Source organism: Mustela nivalis, assembly GCF_964662115.1.
Source record: "Mustela nivalis genome assembly, chromosome: Y".
Taxonomy (NCBI): domain Eukaryota; kingdom Metazoa; phylum Chordata; class Mammalia; order Carnivora; family Mustelidae; genus Mustela; species Mustela nivalis.
In genome coordinates this window covers 29518770-29533153 of record NC_139041.1, presented here as the reverse complement: position 1 = coordinate 29533153, position 14384 = coordinate 29518770, and the positions used below count along the sequence as shown (strand labels likewise).

Here is a 14384-nt window from a genome sequence, read left to right as displayed (position 1 = left end):
AATCACATTTACCAAAATACGTTGAAATCAAGTTGGCTAAAATACTGCTAATAAATCACTGACCTCTGTGAATATACGAAAGGTTAAACACTAAGGTTCACAAAAATGTAGTAAGACAGTATTTTTTTTTCAATTTTGTAAAACTAAGATAACAAAAAACATTTAACTTCTGTAGTAACAACGATGTATTAGCTCTGTCTTTTTTAGGATACAGAAAAGGCCCAACTAGGAAAGCTAACAGCCTATATCAGTGCTGAAAAATACAGCTTGCCCCCAGAGTTACCTTTATTCTTCCCTTCCTCTTCAGTCAGCCTGTTAGTTCTGGTTATATAGTCATCCTTTAGTTCAAGTTGATACCTGCCAATCAGAAGAACCAAAAATGAGCTCCTGGTCACTTTCCTGGACAGACTGACGTCAACATGTGAGCTTATTTACGGCATCAAGGACCCCAAGGTGACAACAGGTAAACCTCAGGCTCTCTCAAGACAAAAGCCAGGGATCTGAACATAGAAGGTCCATAAAACATGGCTGTGATTCTGTTAATCGGGTCCCAAAACTCAGTCACACAAAAATCAGGGGTCCTGATCTTATTGTGAGGTTACTGAGAGCAATTATTCTTCAGTTGGTCTCACCTGACACGAGGTAGTAAATTAAGGTCAACTTACAGTGTTTGTGACACTCTAGATCCCAAATGATAACCAAGTCAGTCACTTGCCATCCAATTCACCTTCCTTTCTCCCCTCTAAGATACGCACTTTTGCCCTTCAAGGTGGAGCACAGTATTGAAAGCCAACTGCCAAGAGCATTAGACCCGAATTAGCAATACCCAAGGCACAGCTCATGAGGCTTCAGCCACCTCCACCAGCCGTTACCAGCTGACTTTCTGGTTCAGAGGCCAGAGAAAGGAAGGAGAAGCAACCCTGTGATATTTTCCCAACTTCAACACCTACGAAAGTCATCTGAGGACACCCAAAGCCCAAGTGATACCAAACAGTTCATTCTATCCATGGCTGGGCAAAGCTGTGAGGAATAAGGGAAGAAAAATATGTGTAACAACTAGATGTACTTCAGTGTTCGCTGGTATGTTAGAGGAGCAGACGTAATACATAGATGAGACTCATCATTTCAAAACTGATACAATGAAAAGGTGCTACTTCTCTTTTTTAACAGAATTCTTTTAAAGAATAACCTCCAGAGACCTTTGTGGGTACTCCAGAGTGGAATACCCATGACAAGTTATGGGCAAGGCAATAAGGTGAGGCCAGTGCGGCACCTATGTAGTTCAGTCAGCTAAGCGTCTGCCTGAAGCTTAGGTCATGATCTCAGGTCCTGGGATGGAGTCTGACATTGGGCTCCCTGCTCAGCCATGAGTCTGCTTCTCCCACTCTCTCTAACCCTCCTCCCTGCTTGTTCCCTACCTCTCTCATTCTCTCTCTCTCTCAAAAATGCTAAAGAGGCCAAGGACTAAGACCAGAGGAGCTGACTGGAGCCATCGCTTCAGTCCACACACACTTAGTCAGTACTAAGAGAGCACTCAGTGTGCTCCAGCTGCTGTGCCACACGGTTGGGAAAGACACCATATGGGCTTAATGTCTTTGCACAAAGACACAGAACACAGGCTACAGGAAAGCCCCAGGGACTACACCTCTCCATCTTCTTCTCTTCCATGCTGTGCTTTACTTCACAGAGCTAACCCTTTTTCTGGATTCGGACTTGGCAGAACCTTGAAGGAATACCAGGCACACGTTCAGTGACAAACGCTGTAACCAGGAAGAAGGCCACAGGAGAAATCGTGGCCTATCCCCATCTTCATGCCATCATGAGGCGAGAACAGAAAGTGATCATACTTTTGACTATGCAGCTGCTCAGCTGTGAAAACCGAGCAAATCCTAATGTGTCCTAAAAACTGAAGCAAAGCATAAGCCTTCAGTCAGTGTCAGAGAAGCTATGAGTAAGAATGAGCAGAGGATGCCATTCTCTGTACCTTTCAAAAACCCATCTTAAACATTCATGGGAAAGGCGTGACTAGCAATGAAAACGTGTATTTTTTTTAAAGCCCAAATGTTGCCATAATCTGTCCATCTTATCTATTTCATCAGTGTTGCTATGTTTCTAGCAACTTAATGGAACACAGGATTCCTTTAGCAGTGCCCAGCAATTACTTGAGAAGTTCATTCTTGAGCTTCTGGTCATAGCTCTCCTCAATGCCCTTTATATCCAGCTCCTTCTTCCTAAGTGTGTCAGCTATGCCTTTATTTTTTTCCTCTTCCAGCCTCTGAACCCTGAAATTAGCAAAAACAGAGAAAGCAAATAAGAAAACCACAATATCTGAAGTAATAAATTTAGGAAAAAAAAATCACCTGTGTTTTAGTTCCTCCATCTACTTAATGAACTAACTTAGTTCATCAACTACCAGACGGAATTATCGATTGGCTCCTGGCAATGGGGAGTGTGAATGTACTAAGATCGAAGTGGTCTCTAACCACACTCAAAAAGAGGTTCCAGCAAATCGATGGCCATCATCAATTTAGGGATGAAAGAGTGATGTTTTTAGTCACAAAACCCAAACTCTAGTGTACTTAAATGCTTATTTCTTCTAGAATATTATTTCTAACTGTGAGACTAAATTGATGAGCCCATAAGAATTATAAGATAGAAGATTCATTTTTGGCATTTAATAATCCATCAACTGAATGTTGAAAAGAGTGCCAAAAGAAAGAGGAAACTATAGATGGGTGCTTCAGAAACTCCAAATCTGGAGAATGGAGTGCTTCTCATGGTGAGACACCCCCCGCCCCCATCACCCACAAAACATCAACTCTGGAGCCAGGAATTCACAGGTACTTAAAACCAAGCCACAGTGAGACCTATGAACACCGCCTGTTACAAGCAAAGGATAAATCCTTTGTGTTAGACTTCCCTATGCTGGCTAATTTGGAGGGCAAAGGTGCATTAAATCCTCTTTAGTTTAATATGCTTAGACGGGAGGAGTCAGGAAGGTGGAAGTAAGGAAATGATAATATAATCGTGATTATGTAACCAATAATCTGCACACATTTTGTCCCTTTACTTTTCTCTCTCATTATCCATGTGCCACTTCCGTACCACGAAAAGTAGAGTAAGAAAGGCAGGGAGAAGAAATCAAATGAACAGAGTCTATGAGAACGAAAAAACATTAAAGAAGATGGAAACAAACTTAAATAAAATCGGACTCCTGGAGTATCTATAAATGTCAAGATCCCAAATGGGAAAGAGAGCTTATTCCACCAACTACAGACTAGTGAGCTTGGTATTAGTAGGATCTGAAGGCTGATACATCCATGAGCACTTAGAAAAGTAACACGACACCAGGAGAAACAGTTTTACCCAGGACAACTCAAGACTTCGCACTACCATATATATATATATATATATATATATATATATATATATATATATATATATATATTTTTTTTTTTTGGCAGCAGAGCAGGTAAAGGTGGAAGGTCTGGGTGTCTGGAGTTCAGCTGCTATGTGTGCGTGCAACTCTGAGAGCTGAATGACGGCCCGTAAGTGAGAAACGTGGGATTTGTCAAAGCATCATTACGTTCTTCAAATTAAGGGTCTGGTCTTACTGTATCCCGATGATGGTGCCTCATTCTGCTTTCCCCCAATGTCTAATATTTCATCAATGAAACCCTAGTCTTTGTTTCCTTGTGCCTTTTAAAATCAGGTGTTGTCACTCTTACATCCAAAAACTCCACTTGGCAATTAGCATCAGACTATTAAGACACCTATTTAGTTCTTTAAAAATCTCTTCATTCTGAATATGCAAAACAAATGCCCCGTTACTCACAATTCAAAAGCTTCCATTCGTTGCTTCAGCTCCGCTTCTCTGCCTCTTAGCAAATCTATATCTTTTAGTAGAAGCTGCCTCTGAGCATAAATTTCTCTGGTTTCCATCTGTGTAAGAAAGCATTAATTTTCAGTAAGCAAGCTAAAGGAAATAAAACAGATCTGAACTAACATCCTGCTTCCTAAGTCCCGGAGAACAAATTCCAGACATTTAGTGTCACAATTTCCTTTTCAATAGGTTCCTACTGGAGGTACACTTTTGCCTAATTCCTCACGCAAACATGTGTTCCCTCCTTCAATGACTGTGAAACTCCATTAGCCTGTATTCCTAACATCCCTCATCTATTTATTCTACATACTATCTCTCAGACCCTTAAAATTCGGTAAGTGCTTCAGCAAGGAAAGAAATGACAAAATGTGTATTTAGCAGTAAAGTTCCAGAAGACTAGAATGCTCCTGGTTCTCTTCCTGTCAGATAGTTTCCATTCCTAAGTCATTCTGACTCAGCAGTAGCAAGCTGAAGGAATGGGCCTCACTTCCATTTGTGCGTTCACTGAGCCAAAGGCTTCACAGAATACCTAGCCTATGTCAAACAGCACTCTTGGAGCTGGCCAGAGAAAGAGGCAGGGATACAGGTCTCACCTTTCCAAAATTCACGGTTTAGTCAGGGAGAGAGAAATAATCAGGCGATGACGTTGAGGATGTTATAATCGAACTACAGAAAGACTGGCCAGAGAGGCAGCCGAATAGGTCAGTAGACCAGGGAAGGCATCACAAGCAGGTAATATTCAAGCTGGATTTTGAAGGCCAAGAGCATTTCCAGACACAGGAGAAGAAGGGCATTCCAGGTGGTGGAATGACACAATGCTGTGCGTGAGGAGGGCCCTCCTGTCCAGAGCCCTCAGAGCATCAGTTAACTAAATGAACATTCTGGTCTGGTAACTGACTAGGCTGAATGAGTAAATAAGGATGCCATTATTTTTCTAAACATAATCCAAAGATGGTGCTGCCCACATTTATTTTTGGAGGAGCCCAATCACCAGAAACAGTAAATAAAATCATACAGGGGTGCAGTCAGCATGAAATGACTGGGTGTAACTGTGAAGCCCTGATCAAGAACTCCAAACAGTAGCAGTTGCAGTCGAACATGGGAAACAGTGGTCCCAATCCAGGCAGATGGAAGACAGCCCCCCAGGAAAGGAACTGGATCTACTTACAAGAATGGACCCATGACTCCTGCCACACCACAACCTTTCCACCTCCTGTCCCATCACTTCCCGTGAGAGAAGATCAAACAGCCACCTGGCTGACTTCTGCAGGCCTGGATTCCACTACTCTGGGGACCCTGTGCTTTGACCCAATGGCAGCACACAGCATGTTGTGGCCAGTCGGCCTAAAACCCTAACCTCTTGGCCCACACTTATCCGTCCTCCTGGTCGGTAGCCCCAGACCTAGTCCTTGAGGTCTCAGACACTGCCACATGGCCTTCCCTTCTTCCCTGGGTTAGCAGCCCCCCCATCTTCCCTATTGGCTCCATTCACCACCCCAGTGAAACCCAAAGTCTTCAATTAAACAGGCTGTCTTTGTCAAGCCAAGTCACTTCAGCTCTATAAAGCTCCACTCCACAAGTGCCTCCTTCTACCCTCGCTGATCTTACAAGGCCTACCAAGAAATGGAACAAAACAATAGCCTACAAACGCCTGGTTTGGTCGACATGAGGGGCAGGCTGCTCATCTCAGGTGGGACCTCAACATGGCACTGGCCGTCCTGTCTGCTTTGGGGCATTGTTCTGCCTCTCCCCCCACACAGCTGTTCCACAACTGCTGATCCTCTTCTGGAAGCTGTCCCCCAAACCTCAAATCTGCCCAAGAGGATGGAGATTATTCAGTGCGAGTTTCTCATAATCCCCACATGGATGTTCGCACTCACAGCAATTTCGGAGGAATGAAGCAATTTCCTTCCAGCAATTTCGGAGGAATGAATTCTGCTTATCGCTTATAGGCCGATCCTTCTACTTGTGCTCTAGAGCCCAATCCCTAGCACTCTCGTAGGGCTCTGTCCTGTCTGGCCAATTGTCCCATCCCAGTCTTGGACCTTGAGCCCCTCTACTAAGAGCTGCAGGAAACAGACACCTAGTAAATAATTTTAAAATGTTACCTCTTGATGCTTTTGAATTCTCTCAAGGGCCATCTTTTCCTGAGAAATGAGGACTTCAGATTTTGCTTGACAAGCTCGCTCCAGTTCGTTCCGAAACTCAGCTAATTCCCTCTCAGCCTTTCTTTTCTCTTCCATTTTAACTTTTGCTATTTCCGTATCTTTAAAATACTTTAACTGCCAAGTGATGACAAATAACTGTAAATACCAATAACTATACTAAAGAAATAACTTCTCTTTTGATGGTTAGAGTTAACATGAATGCTGCACTTAATACATTTAATTTAACTCATCTTTAGTTTCCTCTGATCCACTATACCTGTAGTGTTCATCCAAAAAGCACCAAAAAATGCCATTAATTAGAAAGAATCCTATGTGCAATGGTTTATCACATTCATTAATAAAGACACCACATTTTTTCCCTTATACCTAAGACTAAGACATTAAAAGATAAGCACCAGTATCATCCTTGCAAACAGCAACAAGATACAACTTACCTTTTGACACATTTCTTCCCGAAGCTGCTGTTCTACTTCTCTCTTAAATGCATTTAACTTTAGTTCTAAAGATTCTAACTTGGGATACCGAGGGTAAGCATCAGCAAACTGATCATCAATGAGCTGAAGCTTTTTCACTATTAAAAAACAACAACACGGGAAGTTAGGATAGAGAGATGCAGTCAGGTGAGCACGAGGCTAGAGCTCTGTTCAAAAGTGAAGAGTATACTTAGGGGGAAGTGTACGGATCTCTGCCACTGACTCTGAAACATCAAAAAATTAAGACAGATTAACAGATGGAACAGACAAGGGCTTGAGCAAGTATCACACAAATTTACTGGGAGAATCAAGTACACGAGTGTTTAGCATGCACCTGTTTCCACCTTTCTATGTGTTGGAAATTTTTCATCCTCAAATGTCAGGGGCAAAGGAAGCAAAGCATACAGAATAAGCCAGAAAAGATTGGCTTCTCTCCAGTCCCTAAGTGCCATGGCAGAGAGCACTTTCAGTGGACTTTGGTTAAAGGTGTGACTCACAGGTTCAAAACACTGACCTTAAAATAACCAAAGATCATGTACTTCAACTCCTCTGCTTTCCAAGAAAGGAAAGTGCCCCCCTACGGTTTGAGTGAGTCCTAGAGGACCAAGCAACTACGTGATGGCCTAACAGGGACTAAGACCAGGCCCACGGGCTGTCCCGCAGTCTCCTGCCATCTCCAGTACCTAGAGCCCTCAAACCAACTGCAGATCAGCGTGAGCCACGCGGCATGCAAACCTCAACCTAGAGGACCACCACCAACACCCACCAAAGAAGATACACAGGGTAAAAGGCTGGCAAAGGTACCAGCAATGTCTGTCTCTTTAGAGAATTTTAGACATACTTTCCATTGTCCTTTCTGTATTTTCCAAATGCTCTGTAACTGTTACTATTCAATACAGAACTCTCTAGGTACATGAGGCCACTGAGTAGACAAAATGTGACCATCTGAACTGACATGTGCTCTAAGTGTAAAAGACACACCAGATTTTAAGGACTGAACATAAGAAATTTTATCTAAACTAATCTCATTCTTTTTTTTATATTGATTACATATTGTAATAGTTTGTTCATATTGAGTTAAATAAAATATATTAAAACAAAGTCACCTGTGGGTTTTTTGTTTTGCAGCTCTTCTTTTTTTTACTATGGCTACAAGCAATTAAAAATTATACATGTGGTTCATATTATTGGACAGCACTGCTCTAGAATAAGCACATACCATGTTCCCAATGGAATAAAACCTATGCCAAAATAAAGGCCTCGTTATACAGTGTAACCTTTTCAGATTATAGGCTTATCTTCTTACAGGTTAAAAGCACCATTACTCCTTAAGACTCGGGAAGGGCCAAGAAAACGATTAATCACATAATTTCAGAAAACCTGGACTCATATATTAGTTCTGCCCAGACTTGCTTCCAAGATGCTCTTCCTCTGTGGACCCCCATTTCCTCAACTATAAACTGAAGTGATACACCACTAACTTCTCTAGTTTTCTACAGTGCAAGTTGTCTAAGATTTTCTCAGGTAGTGGCTATACAATTAAGTTAGATGAGACAAAGGGAAGAACCTGCCATTTAAGAGAGGTTAAATGCAACACACAAGGAAGAACGTGGGCCTTTGGATTCCCCTGACACGTGGAAGGTATAGCCTTAGCAGTCGCAAGAGGAAGGAGCAGTACTGGAGAGAAGTTAAGGACCCTTCCCACAGTGATGCCAGAGGAAAAGAGCCCCCCGCCACCACCTACAGGTTGCATCCCTCCCAGTCCCAGTCAAGGAACAAGCTCATAATACAGTAAATCAAGTCACCGTCATTTGAAGAGAAAACAGAACAATTAAAATTCTGAAAGAAGGCTACAGTTACCAAGAGAGTCTTTGCTAGGAAATCCTGAATTTGTCTGCGTTTCCATATTACAGCTCTTTTTGGACTGATGATATTCTGCCAATGTTCTTAAAAACTGCATGAGAAAACCTAAAAGACACAAAGCGTGTAATATAGTTTCATGGCACCGATTTCTTTCATTTAACCATTTCCCAGTCACTGTTTATATAATCTTGGTTTTAAAGCATTATCCTTTTCGGGGTACCTGAGTGGCTCAGTGGGTTAAAGCCTCTGCCTTCAGCTCAGGTCATGATTCTAGGTCCTGGGATGGAGCCCTGCATCTCCTCAGCAGGGAGCCTGCTTCCCCTCCCCTCTCGCTGCCTGTCTCTCTGCCTACTTGTGATCTCTGTCAAATAAATAAAAATCTTTGAGAAAAAACAAAACAAACAAACACACCCAACATTCTCCTTTTCTCCATTCTATATCTTTTAAGAATAATTTCTCAGGAAAGGCCTTTGCAAACATGGCAAAAAACCGAGAAGCAATAACGATAAATATCAGCCTAACAACATAAAAATCAGAAATCTATACGACATGAAATGAAGTCAAAAGACAAGTGATACACTGGAAGAAAACCTACGGTAATAATATGGAAACAGAGGACTAGTTTTCATACTATCAAACGGCTCTTACATCCAGTAAGAACAAATGGAAAAATGGAATAAGACATGAACAAAGTTTACACACAAAAAAATGTTTAACTGTCAAACGTGAACAAAATTATAAATAAATGCAAAATATTATGAGAGAGTGACTGTATTTTCCCAGTAAGATTGCTAAGATTAAAAACACAGGCATAGATGCACCTGGGTGGCTCAGCGGGTTGAAGCCTCTGCCTTCGGCTCAGGTCATGATCCCAAGGTCCTCGGATCCAACCCTGCATCGGGCTCTCTGCTCAGCAGGGAGCCTGCTTCCTCTTCTCTCTCTGCCTGCCTCTCTGCCTACTTGTGATCTCTACCAAATAAATAAAAACTTAAAAAAAAAAAAACCCCACAGTACACAGGCATATAGGACTTCTGGGAAGATGGCAAAGTAAGAAGATTGGAAGCTCACCTCCTCCCATGGACATACCTAGGTAACAACCACAGCAGAGCAACTAACCCAGAAAACAAACCCAAAGACTGGCAGAACAGACATCACACAGTTAATCAAAGAGATGAGGCCACACTCAAAACAGGAGAAGGGGCAGAGACAGAGTTGGGAGCCAAACTAACCACCAATAGGAGGGACACCACAAGCACAGAGAAGGGAGCAGAGCAGACTCCAGCTGCACCAGGCATCCCAGACAGGGGGGACCTGCACTGGAGAAATGAGTCCCTATATCATTTGACTTTAAAAACCAGTGGTGCTTAGCTTAGCCTATCTTTATAATCAGCAGGGCTTCCCTCCAGGTATCCTAATGATCAGCAGGCTTAGCTCTGGGAGAGCTGAAGGGCAAAAGGAAACAGGGTCCACCATTAAAGACTCAGCATAGCAAACAAAGAACAAACATACAGCAGGTAACAAAATTGCAGTAAGTATGTACCTATCAATAATTACTTTCAGTGCAAGTGCACTATCTGCTCCAATCACATAGGGTTACTGAACGAACAAAAAAGGCAGACCCATCTATGGGGCATCTGAGTGGCTCAGCTGGTTAAGTGTCAGACTCTTGGTTTTGGCTCAGATCATGATTTCATGGGTTGTGGAATCAGGCCTGCACCAGGCTCCTTGCTCAACAGGAAGTCTGCTTGAAGATTCTCTCCCTCTGTCCTCACCCCATGTGGCTCTCTCTTGCTCTAAATAAATAGATCTAAAAAAAAAAAAAAAAATAGCAAGACCCATTTATATGCTGCCCATAGGAGAATCACTTCAGACCTAAACATACATGTAGATTGAAAGTGAAGGGATGAAGAAACGTTATCATGCAAATGGACATGAAAGCTGTGGGAGCGGTATGTATATTGAACAAAATAGACTTTAAAACGGAGACCATAAGAAAAGATAAGGGAGGACACCATATAATCATAAAGGGAACAATCCAATAAGAAGACACAACAATTGTGGGGCACCCCGCTGTCTCAGTCGTTGGAGCATGCAACTCTTGATCTCTGGGTTGTGAGTTCGAGTTCCACACAGGGTGTAGAGATTATTTAAAAGTAAAATCATTAAAAAAAAAAAAAAAAGAACAATGAAAATACCTTTGCACCCAAAACAGTAGCAGCCAAATATATAAAACAGCTAACAACAAACATAAAGGAAGTAATTAATAGTGATACAATAATAGTAAGGGAGTTTAACACAGACCCCGCTTATGTTAATAAACAGATCATCGAGACAGAAAATCAATAAGGAAACAGTGGCATTGAAGGAAATGCTGGATCAGATGGGGCTAACAGATACATTCGAAAGGCTCCATCTTAAAAGAGCATACATTCTTTTCAAGTGTACAGTAAATATACTCCAAAATGGAGCACACATTAGGCCACAAAACAAGTCTCAAATTCAACAAGATTGAAGACATCCCATACATCTCTTCCAACCACAACAGCACACAACTAGCAATCAACCACAATAAAAAAATCTGGGGGCGCCTGGGTGGCTCAGTGGGTTAGAGCCTCTGCCTTCAGCTCAGGTCATGATCCCAGCGTCTTGAGATTGAGCCCCACGTTGGGCTCCCTGCTCAGTGGGGAGCCTGCTTCCCTCTCTGCCTGCCTGCCTCATTGCTTAATTGTGATCTCTCTCTCGCTCTCACTCTCGCTCTGTTAAATAAATAAATAAATAATCTTTAAAAAAGAGAAAGAAAAATATCTGGAAAGAACACAACTACATGGAGGCTACTGAACAATGAATGGGTCTGATGAAGGGGCAGAAGGCTGGCTGAGAACAAAGCAAAAGCTGGCACCTTGCACCCCTTCTCCACCCGCTGCTCTCCTCCGTAATATGTGTGACATTTCTCAGGCACCCCTGGCTGCCCTAAAGGAAAAACAAATAGTTAACTTGCAGAGATCACAATCCTGCAAGACAGGAGTCTTAGAAATGTCCTACTAATTTACAACAAAAAAGCTCTCTTATCAATAGCCCAATTTCCAGAGACAAATAACTCAGTTCTTCAAGCCCAATGTCACCCTCCCCTCCATAAAAACTGAAGGAGGCTGAGGCAGAAGGAATTGTAAATAAAGTTAAATTTCTTGTAAACCTAAAACTCACTAACAAGGATGTTTGATAGGAGGAATTTGACATTCCACCAGGAAACTCCCAACTGTGTTCATGTTAGTGCCTCATTAGAGGGAAAAATGGCTGTGGCTTGATAATAACCAGGCCTCCGATATCCTGACAGTCTTCTTTACCCGATAGCCCTTCTGAACAACCCCTTTGTCCTCACCTTTCTAACTCCTGTGTATATAATCAGCCACTCCTCAAGATAGCAGGGCAGCAGCTCTTTCGGCCCACGGTCCTGTCCCTGTGCTTTAATAAATCACCATTTTGCACCAGAGATTTCTCAAGAATTCTTTCTTGGTCATAGCCTCCAGATTTCACCCCACCGACCTCACCTATGTTCTAGAACTTCATCCAGTCAACCATGAAATCAAAGATCAAATAAAAAAATACATGGAGACAATGGAAAATGAGAACACAATGGTCCAAAATCTTTGGGCTGCTGCAAAAGCTAATAAAGACAGAATATTCTGACAATTTAACAATGCAGGCTTATACCACAAAGCAAGGAAAATCTCAAATAATGTAACCCTAACACCTAAAAGAGCTAGAGAAAGAACAAGGCCCAAAGCTAGTAGGAGGAAAGAAATAATAAGATTGTAGCAGAAATAAATGAAATAAAGATTAAATAAAATCAATGGAACACATCAATGAAACCAGGAGCTGGTTCTTTGAAAAGATTAAATGACAGACCTTTAACTGGACTCATTAAAAAAAAAAAAAAAAAAAAAAAGACTCAAATAAAATCAGAAATGAAAGAGCAGCAATAACAACAAACACCACAGAAATAGAAAAGATTATGAAGAGAATATCTGGGCACCTGAGTAGCTCAGTCAGTTAAGCATCCAACTCTTTTTTTTTTTTTTTTTAACAGAGAGAGACACAGGGAGAGAGAGAACACAAGCAGGGGGCATGGGAGAGGGAAAAACAGGCTTCCTGCTGAGGAGGGAGCTGGTCCTGTCGTGGGGCTCAATCCCAGGACACTGGGATCATGACCCAAGCTGAAGGCAGATGCTTAACGACTGAGTCATCCAGGTGCCCCAAGCATCCAACTCTTGACTTTGGCTCAGGTCATGATCTTAGGGTCGAGATCGAGTCCCATGTTGTGCTCTGAACTCAGTGAGGAGTCAGTTTGAGATTCCTTCCCTCTCTCACTGTTCCTCCCCTGAACTTGAGCATGTACAATCTCTCTAAAATAAAATATTTTAAAAACATATTCTAAAAAGAGAATATTACAAAAAATTATATGCCCATAAACTGGACAACCAGGAAGAAATGGATCGATTCCTAAAAACACATATAACCTTGAAAACTGAATCACAAATAGGAAATCTAGGGGCACATGGGTGAATCAGTGGGTTAAACCTTTGCCTTCGGCTCAGGTCATGGTCCCAGGGTTCTGGGATCGAGCCCTGTGTCGTGCTCCCTGCTTCTGCCCCTCCACCTGCCCATGCTTGCTCTCTTTCAAATAAATAAATAAAATATTTGAAAAAATAAAGATAAAACTATTTCCAAAAAAGAGGGAAAGGAAAGATTCCAAATTCATTCTACAAGGCCAGAATTACTGATACCAAAATCAGATAAAGACACTACCAAAACAAAACAAAAAACAAACAAAAAGCTACAAAAGACTATAGGCCAATATCTTTGATGAACACAGGTGTAAAAATCCTCAACAAAATACTGGAAAATCGAATCCAACATTACAAAAATTATTCTCTATGAGCAAGTGGGATTTATTCCACAGATGCAAGTGTGGTACAAATATCTGCAAATCAATGAAAGTGATACATCACATTAATAATGGAAAAGATAAAAACCATTTGCTCTCTCAATTGGTGAAGAAAAAGCATTTAACAAAGTACAACATCTATTCATGATAAAACTCTCAACAAAGTAGGTTTATTTTTTTTAATTAAAATAATGGCATTTACAATAGCACCAGAAGTAAATACCTAGAAATAAACTTAATAAAGGAGCTGAAAGACCTATACTATCAAACTATAAAATAGTGATGAAAGAAACTGAAGGGTGCCTGGGTGGCTCAGTGGGTTAAGCCGCTGCCTTCGGCTCGGGTCATGATCTCAGGGTCCTGGGATCGAGTCCCGCATCGGGCTCTCTGCTCAGCAGGGAGCCTGCTTCCCTCTCTCTCTCTCTCTGCCTGCCTCTCCATCTACTTGTGATTTCTCTCTGTCAAATAAATAAATAAAATCTTTAAAAAAAAAAAAAAATGAAAGAAACTGAAGATGACACCAATGGAAAGATATTTCATGCTCACGAACTGAAAGAGCCAGTACTGTTAAAAGGTCCATACTAACCAAAACAACCTACGGATTCAATGCTATGTCTATTGAAATACCAACAGCATTTTTCATAGAACTAGAATAATCTTAAAATTTGTATAGAACTACAAAAGATCCCCAAGAGTCAAAACAACCTTTAGAAAGAAGAAAGAAGCTGGACGTATCACAATTCCAGATTGCAAGATATACTACAAAGCTATAGTAATCAAAATAGGATGGTACTGGCACAACATCACACACATAGATAATGGAACCGAAAGGAGAGCTCAGAAATAAACCCATGCTTATCTGGTCAATTAAGTGTGAACTACAACAAAGGAGACAAGAATATATCATGGGGAAAGTACAGCTCTTCAACAAATGGACAGCTACAAGCAAAACAATGAAACTGGACCACTTTCTTGCACCACACACAAAAATAGGCTCAAAATGGAATAAAGTCCTAAATGTGAGACCTGAAACCATAAAATTCCTAGAAGAG

General features: G+C 41.5%; 1 protein-coding gene across 32 annotated transcripts in view; it reads right to left on the bottom strand.

The window, feature by feature from the left end:
* Nucleotides 1-14384, bottom strand: part of LOC309856860 (centriole and centriolar satellite protein OFD1-like) — a 52545-nt gene that overhangs the window by 21649 nt on the left and 16512 nt on the right. For 15 of the 32 annotated variants that reach the window (XR_014307373.1, XR_014307374.1, XR_014307375.1 and 12 more), the window contains 6 exons: nt 8385-8492; nt 6486-6622; nt 5992-6165; nt 3836-3942; nt 2163-2282; nt 284-357 (listed from right to left, as the gene is read on the bottom strand). Coding sequence is in view for 28 of the 32 variants with exons in the window: in XM_082718585.1 (XP_082574711.1) it covers nt 284-357; nt 2163-2282; nt 3836-3942; nt 5992-6165; nt 6486-6622; nt 8385-8492 (720 nt within the window). In the remaining 4 variants the exon portion in view is untranslated. The remainder of the gene's footprint in view (nt 1-283; nt 358-2162; nt 2283-3835; nt 3943-5991; nt 6166-6485; nt 6623-8384; nt 8493-14384) is intronic. The other 17 variants (XM_082718563.1, XM_082718573.1, XM_082718589.1 and 14 more) reach the window with 3 other exon arrangements.